The 15,793-nt window shown below is 38.3% G+C and overlaps 1 protein-coding gene across 1 annotated transcript; it reads left to right on the top strand.

Moving 5' to 3' along the window:
- The first annotated feature begins 3,543 nt into the window (after positions 1–3,543).
- Positions 3,544–4,476, top strand: LOC100357628 (olfactory receptor 4C11-like). Its single transcript, XM_008272734.3, has one exon. The coding sequence runs from the start codon at positions 3,544–3,546 to the stop codon at positions 4,474–4,476; it is 933 nt and encodes a 310-aa protein (XP_008270956.2).
- The last annotated feature ends 11,317 nt before the right edge of the window (positions 4,477–15,793 follow it).

Below are 15,793 nucleotides of genomic sequence, written 5' to 3' on the forward strand. Positions count from 1 at the left end.
AGCATTCATTGTTATTTTGACACGCAGAGTTCAGATAGTAAGAGAGAGAGAGACAAAGTTCTTCATTTTTCCATTGCTTCACCCCCAGGTGCCTGCTATGGAGAACGCACTGTGCCAATGCGAAGCAGGAGCCAGGTAGTTCTTCCTGGTCTCCCATGAAGGTGCAGGGCTCAAGGAACTGGGCCATCGTCCACTGCACTCCTGGGGCACAGCAGAGAGCTAGACTGGAAGAGACAGAACCCGGACCCCCAAGTGGGACTAGAACCCTGGGTGTCAGCGCCACAGTCGGAGGATTAGCCTAGTGAGCCAAGGTACCAGCCGTGGTAGCGTTCATTGTAAACATTCCTTCTCAGAATCGTGCTATAAAGTTGATGCTCATTGGGAACAGACATTTATGGCACACAGAACAGACCCTCTGGCAGAACAACACACTGCCTTCCTGGGGTTATCTTAGAAAAGAAATATAAGTCTATTAGAGGAGCTGGAAAATGTGTTTCCTAACCAGAGAGGGGTGACTAGGGTCTTGTGTGCAATGAAACCTCTGTCTTAGAGCCTCACTTCCATCATCAACAACTGTTACCTCACACTATTGTGTTCTGCATCACTCCCCCACTCTCCATTTTCATTGTTCTTCCTTTGATTTGATGCTCTCCTGCTTGAGGCACCCAGCACACAAAATCTTATTAGCATGAGGATGATTAAGTTGTGATCCTTCCAGGCTAAATAGGTAAATCAAAAGTTAAATAAATTACAAAACCTGAGATGCTTTTGAGCAAGAAAAGAAGAAATACCTTAGCGAATAAAAATGCCTAGAGTACTAACATCTTGTCTCATTATGTCTAAAGAAATCCCTCTGGAATACAGAAAGAGTTTTTTTTTTTTTTTAAGTATTTATAAGAAGGCTGCATTCAAAAGGGAACAGACAGATTTGACACCAATTGAATGTCTTCTAATAGGTAAGTGCAGATTATTTCCCACTTTTCAGCTCAGAGATTTATCATTAGCGCATAACCCAATATAAATTTAATATGAATATTTCCATATGTTTTGTGATTGTTTCCTCATTCCCTGAGAAATGAACATGAAAATGAGTAACAATGATTTTGAATGTTTACTGTGATTCTAACAGAATGGAATATAATCTTTGGAATAAAACAACCTCTCATCTTAAATATGAATGCCCATCAGGTCTGTGATGAGCACTTATTGCCATGTGAGTAGAGAAGGATGCACTACATGCCATGTGGTTTACCACAGTTTCTGTAGAGGTAGTAGACCTTAGAGAGATTCACAAACGCTTTCCATATAGAAGGGAGCTTGCAGGATGAGCGCTCACCCAGAATTACAGGCAACAAAACTTAGAAGAGTTCAGGCTTGATTAAACATTTCAATGCATTATGTGTCACAAGGTAGACATTGTTGCCCCTTGCAGGTTTCTAAAGAGAATTAATAATGTGATTTGCATTCAACATACACCAGATATTCAGTGAGAAGAGAGGAATCATATTTTCATACAAAATTCAGGACAAACATGGCATTGAGTTGGCTAAAACTGTATAATTAGGGTGACAACTTGGACAGGGGTGTAGCTAGTAATATTTTGGGTAAAAATTTTATTTTACTCATTATTTATCCCTGTAAAATCTTATTTAAATTTTCAATTTATCAACATTGGCCCCTCTACAGCATTCATGCTTTCTTTCAAAAATAAAATAATTAAATATTGACATGAGAGTTGGCATGGTTAATACTAAAAATGTATGGAGCTAATACTGAACTTCATGACCACCCTTGATTCTGAGCCAAGTCCTTTTGCCCCAACATCTCTGGATTAGATAGCGGGAATCATGCAGTGATCTCAAGGAGGGTAGATTGTGTCCCTTTTTCACTTAAGCTTCTGAGGGATAAAGGGTTTGGGACTGTTAATGCTCCCATTATATGGTGACTTCTGCAAAACAATAGAAGGTGTGGATTTCTTTCAGAGAGAGAAATCTAACATAACTGAATGTAGAGGGATGGGCCTTTTGAAAAAGAATCCTACAAGAGCAGCCACTCTTCCTGCTGTTGTGTCTGCAATGCAATACAGAAGTAGAAATGAAGCCACCTAACACTGCATTGCACAATCCTTCATTCTCCACCTTTCCTTTATTAATTTTATTTCAACCATTCTGTTAACTATAATGGAAACATGATATTACGGTTTTAACTACTGTAGGCATTTTAAACTTCCCTAATCTTTAATGGAAGAGTTGAAATAAGTGAAGTAGGTATAGAAAATACACTATAAGTACATATTCCATTATGTCTGAAAATCTTTAGAACACACTTTTGTGTTGGCTTCCTAGGAGAACCTGTACCAAAAAAAAAAAAAATGGACATAGAAGAACACTCATAAACATCTAAGAACTCTACATCAGTTTGAAAAGGATTGAAAAATTTCAGTTCTCCTTGTATTCCTTTAGGACCAAGCATTTTTTTTATAAAGAAATTCCTCAGACAATTTTATGTGTGTCAGAGTTCCAGGGTCTTTCACAGTCAATAGCTGTTGTGCAGAGTATAATTATTTCCACTCCAGGTTTTAGATCTGAATCATTAAATTATTTAAAATCACCCTCAGTTTTGTTTTTGTTTTGGATAGGGTTTTGGATACCTGAATGATAAAAACGATAATATATTCAACTATATTAAAACCAATGACATGCATTCAAACTACGCACTTGTAAAATCCTTGATCCAGTCACAAAATCTAAAATCCTAAATAGTGAAACCATACAAAAAGTGCAAAAATACCCATCTTTCATTAGATTTAAATGATCCTCATGGATTCTGAGTGTTCTATGCTTTCCTTTTAATAAAGCAGAGGAAAATTAGAAAGGGAATAGTTAAAATATTAGCAACTAAGTGGGCAGATTTTCTAGAGGCTGTAAGTATTTCCTTTCCTTTTTTGAAGATGGAATATTTGGGAGAAATTCTGCAGAGAAGCAGACAACATTATCTGGTACAAATAAGATATGTTTGTATAAACATGCCCTAATGGGCATTTATACATTTTATGTATAAATTCTCATTAGAAGAGCAGTAATGAGTGACTTTATATCACATCTCTCCAAAAGCAAATAAATTCAAACTAAAAGATGAGTGATGCGCCATCTAAAACATGCACTCTGATGCTTACTGGATATGGTAACAACGAAGCTAATACTAAAATAGGTATACAACTTGATTTTGCATAAATTGAATTAGCAAAATCACTCAGAACCTTCCCCAAACTGACAAGGTCTTGCATTCAAAGAAAGCTATAGGAGAGCATTACATTCATAAGCATGTTTGGTCCTCAAAATAACCTTATGAATGTGTCACTCACATTGAGAAAGAACCGTTGTTGGGACTCAGCAAGAAATCTCAGACAGAATATCTCTGATGAGGAATACTAAAGTTTGAGGAAAACACTTCAAAACATCACTTAGCACACCACAACTGTATCCCTTTGTTTTTTGCAGGTAAACCATTTCACACTTGTCCCTTCTGCTCATTCATGAAGCCATGAAGCTGCATAGTAATGTGACTGAGTTCATTCTACTGGGGTTGACAGAGGATCCTCATAGGAGGAAAATGGTGTTTGTCACATTTTTGTTTTTCTATTTGGGAACAATATTGGGTAACTTGCTGATTCTTGTCACCATCAGGACCAGCCGAGCACTTGGGAGTCCAATGTACTTCTTCCTTTTTCACTTATCCTTTTCTGATACCTGCTTCTCTACCTCCATCGCCCCTAGAACCATTGCAGATGCACTTTTGGAGAAAGCCACTATTTCTTTCAGTGAATGCATTATCCAAGTCTTTATGTTACATTTTTTTGGCTGCCTGGAGATCTTCATCCTTGTCCTCATGGCTGCTGACCGCTATGTGGCCATCTGTAAGCCCTTGTACTACACGACCATCATGAGCCCCCAGGTCTGTACCATCTTGGTGGCCTTAGCCTGGGTGGGGTCCTGTGTGCATTCTCTAGCACAGATTTCCCTTGCCTTGAGTTTACCTTTCTGTGGGCCTAATGTGATTGATCACTATTTCTGTGACTTGCAGCCCTTGTTGAAGCTCGCCTGTGCAGACACCTATGTGATCAACCTACTCCTGGTGTCCAATAGTGGGGCCATTTGCACAGTGAGTTTTGTCTTGCTGATGTTCTCCTATGTGATCATCCTGCGTTCTCTGAGGAACCACAGCGCTGAAGGGAGGAGAAAAGCCCTCTCTACCTGCATCTCTCACATCATTGTGGTCATCCTGTTCTTTGTTCCTTGCATATTCATATACACACGCCCTAATACCACTTTCCCTATAGACAAAATGATAGCAGTGTTTTATACATTTGGAACACCTTTGCTGAACCCTCTGATTTATACACTGAGAAATGCAGAGGTGAAAAATGCCATGAGGAGATTGTGGAGCAAGAAGTTGGTCTCAGATGACACACGATGAATGGAGGCTTCAAATTCTAATTCATTGTTTGGATTCAATTGGGGATATGATCTGTCATTGTGGATTTAATATAAGCCTATATTGAGGCATGGGGATAAGTTCCCTCTTGTAATGATACAATGAGAACACATACACCAGTTGCTGTTTGATTTGTTTTGTGTAGAGAGCTGGCATGAGGTGAAAAGAAATGTGCCAGCTCCTTGCTTGCCGTGTTGTTCACTGCTATGTATCTGGATCTCTTGCCTGCCTAGCATCACTTATGACTTCAGCCAGCTGTTTCCCTGCTCTTCTTTATGCTGACTTCTAGATTTCTTTGCAAATAGTTACCCATGTATATATCCACTTTTATATTTTCATCATGTTTGGTTTTCCCACTTTGAAATGGTTTTCTCTATTAGTATTTTAAATATTATGGTTATGTCACTTCTGATCAGCTACATAATTGCTTTCCCTAGTTCAGCTGAAACCACCAAATTCAAATAATCTTAAAAACTTAAGTCGTAAGTAATTCTATACATACATACCTGTGTATTAATGTGTGTGTATGTAAATATATATATATATATTCTACTATATACTGAATATATCCTATATACACTAGGGTAATCCCCATTCTAATTCTTTGGAGTATATGTTGAAATTATCATGCATTTACTTAGCTTCTTTATAGAAGAGTAGGGGAATGCAGAAAAAAATATTCACTCCTCTGAAGGAGACTTGATCTTAAGAAGGCTCTGACTTTGGTGTATAAGCAGAAATCAATCTTTTTAAAAATTTGTCTTTTACCCCAGTGGAAGGAATGGGCCATCAAGGAGGGAAGCACCTTTCTCTGAAGGGAGGAAGGAACCTCCACTGTGATATGGCCTTGACTAAACAAGTTCAGAGTTGGAGAACTCAAGGGGCTTCCATAGCCTCGACAGCTCATGGCAAGAGAATCATCTGAATACTAACATCATAAATAAAGGTGTCAATTGTTAAATCAACAACGGGAGTCACTGAGCAAATGTTCCCCACATAGGATCTCTGTCTTTCATGTGTTTTACTATGAGAGTTAAAGATAGCACTACTAGTCGAACAATACTCTATACCTTGTGTGGTTGTGTGAGCACAGTCTGTTGAAATCTTTGCTTAGTATATACTAAGTTGATCTCCTGTATATAAAGATAATTGAAAATGAAACCTGATGAGGGGTGGGATGGGAGAAGAAGTGGGAGACGGGAGGCTGCGGGAGGGAGGGAGGTTGAGGGGGAGCCACAACAATGCAAAAACTGCACTTTGTAAATTCACATTTATTAAATAAAAATAAATAAATAAATACATTTTTCTTGTTCTGTTAATTATTATTCCTTATATTTTTGCAGAGAGCATTAAGTTTTCTCTTAAATCATAAGTATGACAGAAAAATTGTTTACGCTCTAAGGCTATGGCACTGAAACATGTATAGCTCAAATTTACTTAGATTATTTGTACGGGCTAGAAATAAATAGTGCAACCAGTTGATAAAAGGAAATGTGAAGATATTTAACAGATTAAAAAAGATGTGCAAAAACAGAAGAATATTTTTAGACTATATTATGGAAGTTTATTTCAGTATATAAAAGATTAACTTGATAAACAATTCAAAATCTTTGGATGACAATTATAATTCTAGGAGAGCGGCAAAATGGAGGAATAGAAAGGGAGCACACTGATAGTCCTGGAAGAGACAGTTTAATAAAAGTGGAGATACTGCAGGTTCAAGGAAGAGTAGGGGAAGAAACAGCAGAGGAAACTCTTTCTGAACTAGTGATTCACAGTGGAACTGCGTGGAGAGTGTGAGAGCCCATGGTTCGGGACATCAGAGGCAGAATCAACACACCAGCGCTGGAACGCGAGGTGAGCCGAACCTCAATAGCCTGAGACACCAGTGGGCAAGCGGAAAGAGGAAGCTAGGCAGAACGAGGCTTGAGACCTCATGGGAAAAAGTTCACCAGGCTAACTAGAATAGAGAGAAAAAAAATGTGACTGATACGGACACGAGTTTCTCTCTCTCCACTCACCTCTCAAAGGTGAACAAGACAAAGGGCAGGCACCATTTTGGACATACATCATAACTGGGGTGACCTGAGATTTGCACCGGCCCTCAGCCTAGCAGAAAAACCTTACTCGGGGGGGGGGGGGGGGTGTGTGTGTGTGTGTGTGTGAAATAACAGGAGGTTAGAACCTAGCAAATGTGTGGTGCTAATGAACTGAGACTGTGAAAAAAGAGATGGTGGGTGGGAGAACTCACGGAATTCATGTGAATACTCCCCGGATATGTTACAATCCATAACCTTGTCAACCCAGTGGGAGACTGCAGGAGAATTTGAGCACACACTGAGGGTACCACAGATTCCCTGTGTGGTCCTTGGCAAAGAGCTTCCAATCTCTGGCTCCTGTGGGTATATCATTTGCCTGCTAACTACCTTCAATTCTGCTCAGCTGTGCTGAATTACTTCCCTTTTGAAAAAAAAAAAAAAGAAAGAAAGAAAGAAAGAAAGAAAGAAAGAAAGAAAGAAAGAAAGAAAGAAAGAAAGAAAGAAAGAAAAAGAGATTTACCATGCCTAACCTGGGAGTGTCACCTTTGGCACACCCTTAACCCTGAGGAACCAAACAGAGCTCTCAGGCCACACCCATCTCAAGCCTCTAAGGCTCCATCAAAAGCAGGCAGTCCACTTAATACAGTCATAGTATAACAAGAAAAAACACAACAGCGAGGGAAGAAGAATCCAAAGAATATCTCCACAATGCCAAGCAACAAATGCAGAAACCAAAGAAACCAAGGAAACAAGAACAAGGAAGACATTACAACACCCCCAATTGAACAAGACACCCCTAGCCAAGATTTTGAAGATGATGAGATGGAAGAAATGCAAGATATGGATTTCATTGTACATCAACAATGTAATACTTTATCCATTTTAGTATTTTTTTTGTTCTAGTACCATTGGTTGAACTCTGTAATTAACACACAATTGTTTTTAGGTGTTTAAATTTTAACTGAAAAGTGATCCCTGTTAGGAATTTGGACAACATTTTGCTGAGTGTAATAAGCCAATCTCAAAGGGACAAATACCACTTGTTCTCCTTGAGAGGTGACAACTAACTGAGCACCAAAAAGGAAACCTGTTAAAGTGAAATAAACACTATGAGAAATGGTGACTTGATCAGCCCTCACCCTGACTGTTGATGAGCAACTTGATATGTTATCCCTCTTAGTATTTTGTTTGTTTGTTCTACTTAATACCTTTGGTTGAATACTGCAAGCAATACACAATTCTTCTTAAGTGCTGAAACTTAACTGAAAAGTGATTGCTGTTAAATGTAAGAGTGGGAATAAGAGAGGGAAGAGATGTGCAATTCAGGACATGCTCAAGCTGACTTACCCCAAATGGTAGAGTTAGAAACATACCAGGGGATTCCAATTCAATCCCATCAAGGTGGCATGTACCAATGCCATCTCACTAGTCCCAGTGATCAATTTCTGTTCACAATTGATCATAATGATAGGACTAAGAACCAAAGGGATCACATAAACAAAACTAGTGTCTGCAAATACTAGCTGATAGAAAAAAAAGGGAGAGAATGATCCAACATGGGAAGTGAGATACACAGCAGACCCATAGAATGGCAGATGTCCTAAACAACACTCTAGCCTCAGAATCAGCCTTAAGGCATGCAGATCTGGCTGAAAAGCCCATGAGAGTATTTCAGGCATGGAAACCCAAGACACTCTGGGGAAAAAAAAAAAAAAACCTAAATGAAAGATCTCTGAGAGTAAGATCCCAGTGCAAAAAATGGGTCATCAAAGAAGGAGGTACCTTTCTCTGAAGGGAGGAGAGGACTTCCACTTTGACCATGGCCTTGTCTAAATATGATCAGAGTCAGTGAACTCAGGGGGCTTCCATAACCTTGGCAGCTCATATCAAGAGCCTAGGGTGATTACTGAGGCCAAAAACAAGAGTGTCAATTTGTTAAGTCAACACCAGGAGTCACTGTGCACTTACTCCTCATGTAGGATCTTTGTCCTTAGTGTGCTGTACATTGAGATTTAATGCTATAACTAGTACTCAAACAGTATTTTTCACTTTGTGTTTCTGTGTGGGAGCAAACAGTTGAAATCTTTACTTAATGTATGCTAAACTGATCTTCCGTATATAAAGAGAATTGAAAATGAATCTTGATGTGAATGGAAGGGGAGAGGGAGTGGGAAAGGGGAGTGTTGCGGGTGGGAGGGACGTTATGGGGATAGCCATTGTAATCCATAAGCTGTACTTTGGAAATTTATATTCATTAAATAGAAGTTTGAAAGCAAAAAAAATTAAATATACTAAACAAATATCATGCAAAAAAAGATACGGATTTCAAAAAATTTATGATAAAAACAATTAGAAGTTTTCAAAAACAAATGCTTGAGCTACAGATTTCCTTACTGGACAGGATAGAAAATATCCTTCGAGAAAATGAAATCTTAAGGAGGAATCAAAATGAAACGCAGAAACTAGTAGAACAGGAAAGTGTGATAGTGAAGAGAAATCAAAATGAAGAACTCAATTGATCAAATGAAAAACACATTAGAGAGCTTTAAAAATAGAGTCAGTGAAACAGAAGAGAGAATATCGGACTTAGAAGACAGAGCACAGGAAAGTATACAATCAAACCAAAGAAAAGAAGAGGAAATTAGAAATCTAAAAAATATTGTTGGGAATCTACAGGATACTATTAAAACAACCCAACATTCGGGTTCTAGGAGTTCATGGAGGCATGGAGAGAGAGAAAGGATTAGAAGGCCTTTTTCGTGAGATACTTGCAGAGAAATTCCTGGGTTTGGAGAAGGACAGAGACATCCTAGTACAGGAAGCTCATAGAACCCCCAATAAACATGACCAAAAGAGATCCTCACGACGACACGTTGGAATCAAACTCAACACAGTGAAACGTAAAGAAAAGATCCTAAAATGTGCAAGAGAGAAATGTCAGATTACTCTCAGAGGATCTCTAATTAGACTCACAGAAGACTTCTCATCAGAAACCCTACAAGCTAGGAGGGAATGGCAAGACATAGCCCAAGGACTAAGAGAGAAAACCTGCCAGCCCAGAATATTATATCCTGAAAAGCTCTCATTTCTGAATGAAGGTGAAATAAAGACCTTTCAGAGCAAACAAATTGAAAGAAGTTGTCGCCACTCGTCCAGCCCTGCAAAAGATGCTTAAAGATGTGTTACACACAGAAACATAGAAACACAGTCATCAATATGAAAGAAGGTAAAGGAAGGAAACCTCACAGCAAAAGATCACAGGGAGTTCAAAGCATATATTAGAAAATATCTTTGGCAAATGGCAGGGCAAAGTTACTACTTCTCAATAGTCACATTGAACATTAATAGCCTGAACTGCCCAGTTAAAAGACACAGATTGGATGATTGGGTTAAGGAACAAAACCCATCTATTTGCTGCTTCCAAGAAACACATCTTTCCAACAAAGATGCATGCAGACTGAAAGTGAAAGGCTGGAAAAAGATATACCATGCCAACAGAAATGAAAAAAGAGTGGGCGTAGCCATCTTAATATCAGACAACATAAACTTTAACACGAAAACTGAGAGACAAAAAGGGGCACTATATAATGATTAAGGGATCAATTCAACAGGAAGATATAATGATTATCAATGTATATGCACCTGATTACAGGGCACCAGTTTATTTAAAAGATTTGTTAATGGACTTAAAGGGAGACTTAGACTCCAATACAATAGTACTGGGGGACTTCAATACTCCACTCTCAGAAATAGACAGATCAACAGGAAGAAGATCAACAAGGAGACAGTAGATTTAAACAACACTATTGCACAAATGGATCTAACAGATATCTACAGAACTGTTCATCCTACACATCAAGCATTTACATTCTTCTCAGCAGTGCATGGAACCTTCCCTAGGATTGACCACATACTAGGCCATAAAGCAAGTCTCAGCCAATTCAAAAGAATCATAATAATACAATGCAACTTCTCAGATCATAAAGGAATGAAGTTGGAAATTAGCAACTCAGGAATCCCTAGAACATATGCAAACACATGGAGACTGAACAACATGCTTCTGAATGAACAATGGATCATAGAAGAAATCAAAAGAAAAATCAAAAATTTCCTGGAAGTAAATGAGGATAACAGCACAACATACCAAAACTTATGGGATACAGCAAAAGCAGTGTTAAGAGGAAAGTTTATAGCAATAGGTGCCTACATCAAGAAATTGGAAATTCACCAAATAAATGAACTTTCAATTCATCTCAAGAATCTAGAAAATCTGCAGCAAACCAGACCCAAATCTAGTAGGAGAAGAGAAATAATTAAAATCAGAGAAGATATCAACAGCATTGAATCCAAAAAAAAATTACAAAAATCAGCCAAATGAGGAGCTGGGTTTTGTGAAAAAATAAACAAAATTGACACCCCATTGGCCCAACTAACTAAAAGAAGAAAAAGAGAAAAATCAATGAAATCAGAAATGAAAAAAAAAAACGTAACAACAGATACCACAGAAATAAAAAGAATTCTCAGAAATTACTACAACTACTTGTATACCAGCAAACAGGAAACTCTATCAGAAATGGATAGATTCCTGGACACATGCAACCTACCTAAATTGACCCAGGAAGGCATACAAAACCTAAACAGACCCATAACTGAGACAGAAATTGAAACAGTAATAAAGAAAACAAAACAAAGAATAAAGAAAAAAGAACAAAGAAAGGCCCAGGACCAGATGGATTCACTGCTGAATTCTACCAGAAATTTAAAGAACTAACTCCAATTCTTCTCAAACTTTTCAGAACAATCAAAAAAGAGGGAATTCTCCCAAATTCTTTTTATGAAGCCAGCATCACCTTAATTCCTAAGCCAGAAAAAGAAGCAGCATTGAAAGAGAATTACAGACCAATATCCCTGATGAACATAGATGCAAAAATCCTCAATAAAATTCTGGCCAATAGAATGCAACAACACGTCAGAAAGATCATCCATCCAGACCAAGTGGGATTTATCCCTGGTATGCAGGGATGGTTCAATGTTCACAAATCAATCAATGTGATACACCACATTAACAGACTGCAGAAGAAAAAAAAAATATATATGATTATCTTAACAGACGCAGAGAAAGCATTTGATAAAATACAACACCCTTTCATGAAGAAAACTCTAAGCAAACTGAGTATAGAAGGAACATTCCTCAATACAATCAAAGCAATTTATGAAAAACTCATGGCCAACATCCTATTGAATGGGGAAAAGTTGGAAGCATTTCCACTGAGATCTGGTACCAGACAGGTATGCCCACTCTCACCACTGCTATTCAATATAGTTCTGGAAGTTCTAGCCAGAGCTACTAGGCAAGAAAAAGAAATTAAAGGGATACAAATTGGGAAGGAAGAACTCAAAGTATCCCTCTTTGCAGATGACATGATTCTTTATTTAGGGGACCCAAAGAACTCTACTAAGAGACTATTGGAACCCATAGAAGAGTTTGACAAACTAGCAGGATATAAAATCAATGCACAAAAATCAACAGCCTTTGTATACACAGGCAATTCCACGGCAGAGGAAGAACTTCAAAGATCAATCCCATTCACAATAGCTACAAAAACAATCAAATACCTTGGAATAAACTTAACCAAGGAAGTTAAAGATCTCTACGATGAAAATTACAAAACCTTAAAGAAAAAAATAGAAGAGGATAACAAAAAATGGAAAAATCTTCCATGCTCATGGATTGGAAGAATCAATATCATCAAAATGTCCATTCTCCCAGAAGCAAGTTTTAGATTCAATGCAACACACATCAAAATTCCAAAGACATTCTTCTCAGATCTGGAAAAAAAGATTTTGAAATTCATGTGGAGACACAGGAGACCTCGAATAGCTAAAGCAATCTTGTACAACAACAACAAAGCTGGAGGCATCACAATATCAGATTTCAGGATATACTACAGGGCAGTTGTTATCCAAACAGCATGGTATTGGTACAGAAACAGATGGATAGAACAATGGAACAGAATTGAAACACCAATCAATCCAAACATCTACAGCCAATTTATATTTGATCAAGGATCCAAAACCAATCCCTGGAGTAAGGACATTCTATTCAATAAATGGTGCTGAAAAAATTGGATTTCCACGTGCAGAATCATGAAGCAAGACCCCTACCTTTCACCTTACACAAAAAATCACTCAACATGGATTAAAGACTTAAATCTATGACCCGACACCATCAAATTATTAAAGAACATTGGAGAAACCCTGCAAGATATAGGTACTGGCAAAGACTTCTTGGAAAACACCCCAGAAGCACAGGCAGTCAAAGCCAAAATTAACATTTGGGATTGCATCAAATTGAGAAGTTTCTGTACTGCAAAAGAAACAGTCAGGAAAGTGAAGACACAACTGACAGAATGGGAAAATATATTTGCAAACTATGCAACAGATAAAGGGTTGATAACCAGAATCTACAAAGAAATTAAGAAACTCCACAACATTAAAACAAACAGCCCACTTAAGAGATGGACTAAGGACCTCAATAGACATTTTTCAAAAGAGGAAACCCAAGTGGCTAACAGAGACATGAAAAAATGTTCAAGGTCACTAGCAATCAGGGAAATGCAAATCAAAACCACAATGAGGTTTCACCTCACCCCGGTGAAAATGGCTCACATTCAGATATCTACCAACAATAGATGCTGGAGTGGATGTGGGGAAAAAGAGACAGTAACCCACTGTTGGGGGGAATGCAAACTGGTTAAGACACTATGGAAGACAGTCTGGAGATCCCTTAGAAACATGAATATAACCCTACCATACAACCCAGCCATCCCACTCCTTGGAATTGACCCAAAGGAAATTAAATTGGCAAACAAAAACAGCTGTCTGCACATTAATGTTTATTGCAGCTCAATTCACGATAGCTAAGACCTGGAACCAACCCAAATGCCCATCAACAGTAGACTGGATAAAGAAATTATGGGACATGTACTCTATATAATACTATACAACAGTCAAAACAATGAAATCCGATCATTTCCAAGAAGATGGAGGAATCTGGAAAGCATCATGCTGAGTGAATTAAGCCAGTCCCAAATGGACAAATATCATATGTTCTCCCTGATTGGTGACAACTAACTGAGCACCAAAGGGGAAACCTGTTGAAGTGAAATGGACACATATGAGAAACAGTGACTTGATCAGCTCTTGTCCTGACTGTTGATGTACAATGTAATACTTTATCCATTTTAGAATTTTTTTTGTTCTAGTACTATTGGTTGAACTCTGTAATGAACACACAATTATTCTTGGGTGTTAAAATTTTAACTGAAAAGTGATCCCTGTTAAATATAAGACTGGGAATAAGAGAGGGAGGAGATGTACAGTTTGGGACAATGTCAATCAGACTTTCCCCAAATGGTGGAGTTAGAAACATACCAGGGGATTCCAATTCAATCCCATCAAGGTGGCATGGACCAATGCCATCTCACTAGTCCAAGTGATTAATTTCAGTTCACAATTGATCACACTGATAGGTCTAAGAGTCAAAGGGATCACACAAACAAGTCTAGTGTCAGCTAATACTAACTGATAGAATAAAAAAGGGAGAGAATGATCCATCATGGGAAGTAGGATACACAGCAGACCCAAAGAATGGCAGATGTCCTAAATAGCACTCTGGCCTCAGAATCAGCCCTTAGGGCATTCAGATATGGCTGAAGAGCCCATGAGAGTATTTTAGGCATGGAAAACCAAGACACTCTGGAAAAAAAAATACCTAAATAAAAGATCTCTGCAAGTGAGATCCCAGAGAAAGAACAGGGTCATCAAAGAAGGAGGTACCTTTCTCTGAAGGGAGGAGAGAACTTCCACTTTGACTATGACCCTGTAGGAATAAGATCGAAGTCGGCAAACTCAAAAGGCTTCCATAGCCTTGGCAACTCATGACTAGAGCCTAGGGAGATTACTGACGATATAAACAAGAGTGTGAAATTGTTAAGTCAACAACAGTAGTCACTGTGTACTTACTTCTCATGTGGGATCTGTCCTTAATGTGTTGTCCAATGTGAAGTAATACTATAACTAGTACTGAAACAGTATTTTACACTTTGTGTTTCTGTGTGGGTGCAAACTGATGAAATCTTTACTTAATATATACTGAATTGATCTTCTGTATATAAAGAGAATTGCAAATGAATCTTGATGTGAATGGAATGGGAGAGGGAGCAGGAGATGGGAGGGGTATGAATGGGAGAGAAATTATGGGGCTGGGAATGACATTGTAATCCATAAACTTACTTTGGAAATTTATATTTACTAAATAAAAAATGAAAATTATAATTCTACACTTGTGATAGATACCACCTTTTGTCACTCTCTGTTGCACTACAGTGTCTCCTCATATGAATGCTAACATTCCAACTTACTTCAGTTAGTTCTCTTGTGTGTATGTTTTCCATATAGACAATTAATCCTGAGTATTTTCATTTGGGAATACAATTTCATATTACATATTGCATTAAGACACCACTTAGGATGACCACACCCCATATTGGAGTGCCCACGTTTGATTCCTGGGTCTGCTCACAATTCCAGTTTCCTGGTAATACAAATCTTGAATGGCAGCAGACGATGGTGTAAATTCAAGTGCTCTGCCAGTTATGTTGAAGCCTGGATTGAGTCCTAGGATTCCAAACATTTGAGGAGTGAACTAGTCTATAGGAAGACTCTCTACCTAGCCCCTTCTTTCTCATTCTCTCTCTCTCTCTCTCTCCCCCTTCTGAAATAAAAAATAAATGTTTTAAAAATGAAGTCATAATAATTTTATTGTACCAGTAAATTAGTTACCTAACCTTGAGAAAATGATCATCTATTATTGTTTAGGAGTGAATATTTTGCATTTCAAGAACAATTATTGCTTCATGTTTACATTTTTCATATTTTTTATATTTCAGGGTAAAATTACCATCAAGAACACTATGACTTTATAGCAATTACAGTTTAGTTCAGCTGTTGTAACATATGCAAAGCAGTTGATTCCAATAGACAGGGTTTCACATGGTGTCTTCATTTGTCTCAAAACAAGGGGATTGTGAAGGCTGGCAGTGTGGCTCACTAGACTAATCCTCTGCCTTGTGGCACCGGCACACCGGGTTCTAGTTCCTGTCGGGGCACCGGATTCTGTCCTGGTTGGCCCTCTTTCAGGCCAGCTCTGCTGTGGCCAGGGAATGCAGTGGAGGATGGCCCAAGTGCTTGGTCCCTGC

Source organism: Oryctolagus cuniculus, chromosome 1 (assembly GCF_051225735.1).
Source record: "Oryctolagus cuniculus isolate XC-2025 breed Fujian yellow rabbit chromosome 1, ASM5122573v1, whole genome shotgun sequence".
NCBI lineage: Eukaryota > Metazoa > Chordata > Mammalia > Lagomorpha > Leporidae > Oryctolagus > Oryctolagus cuniculus.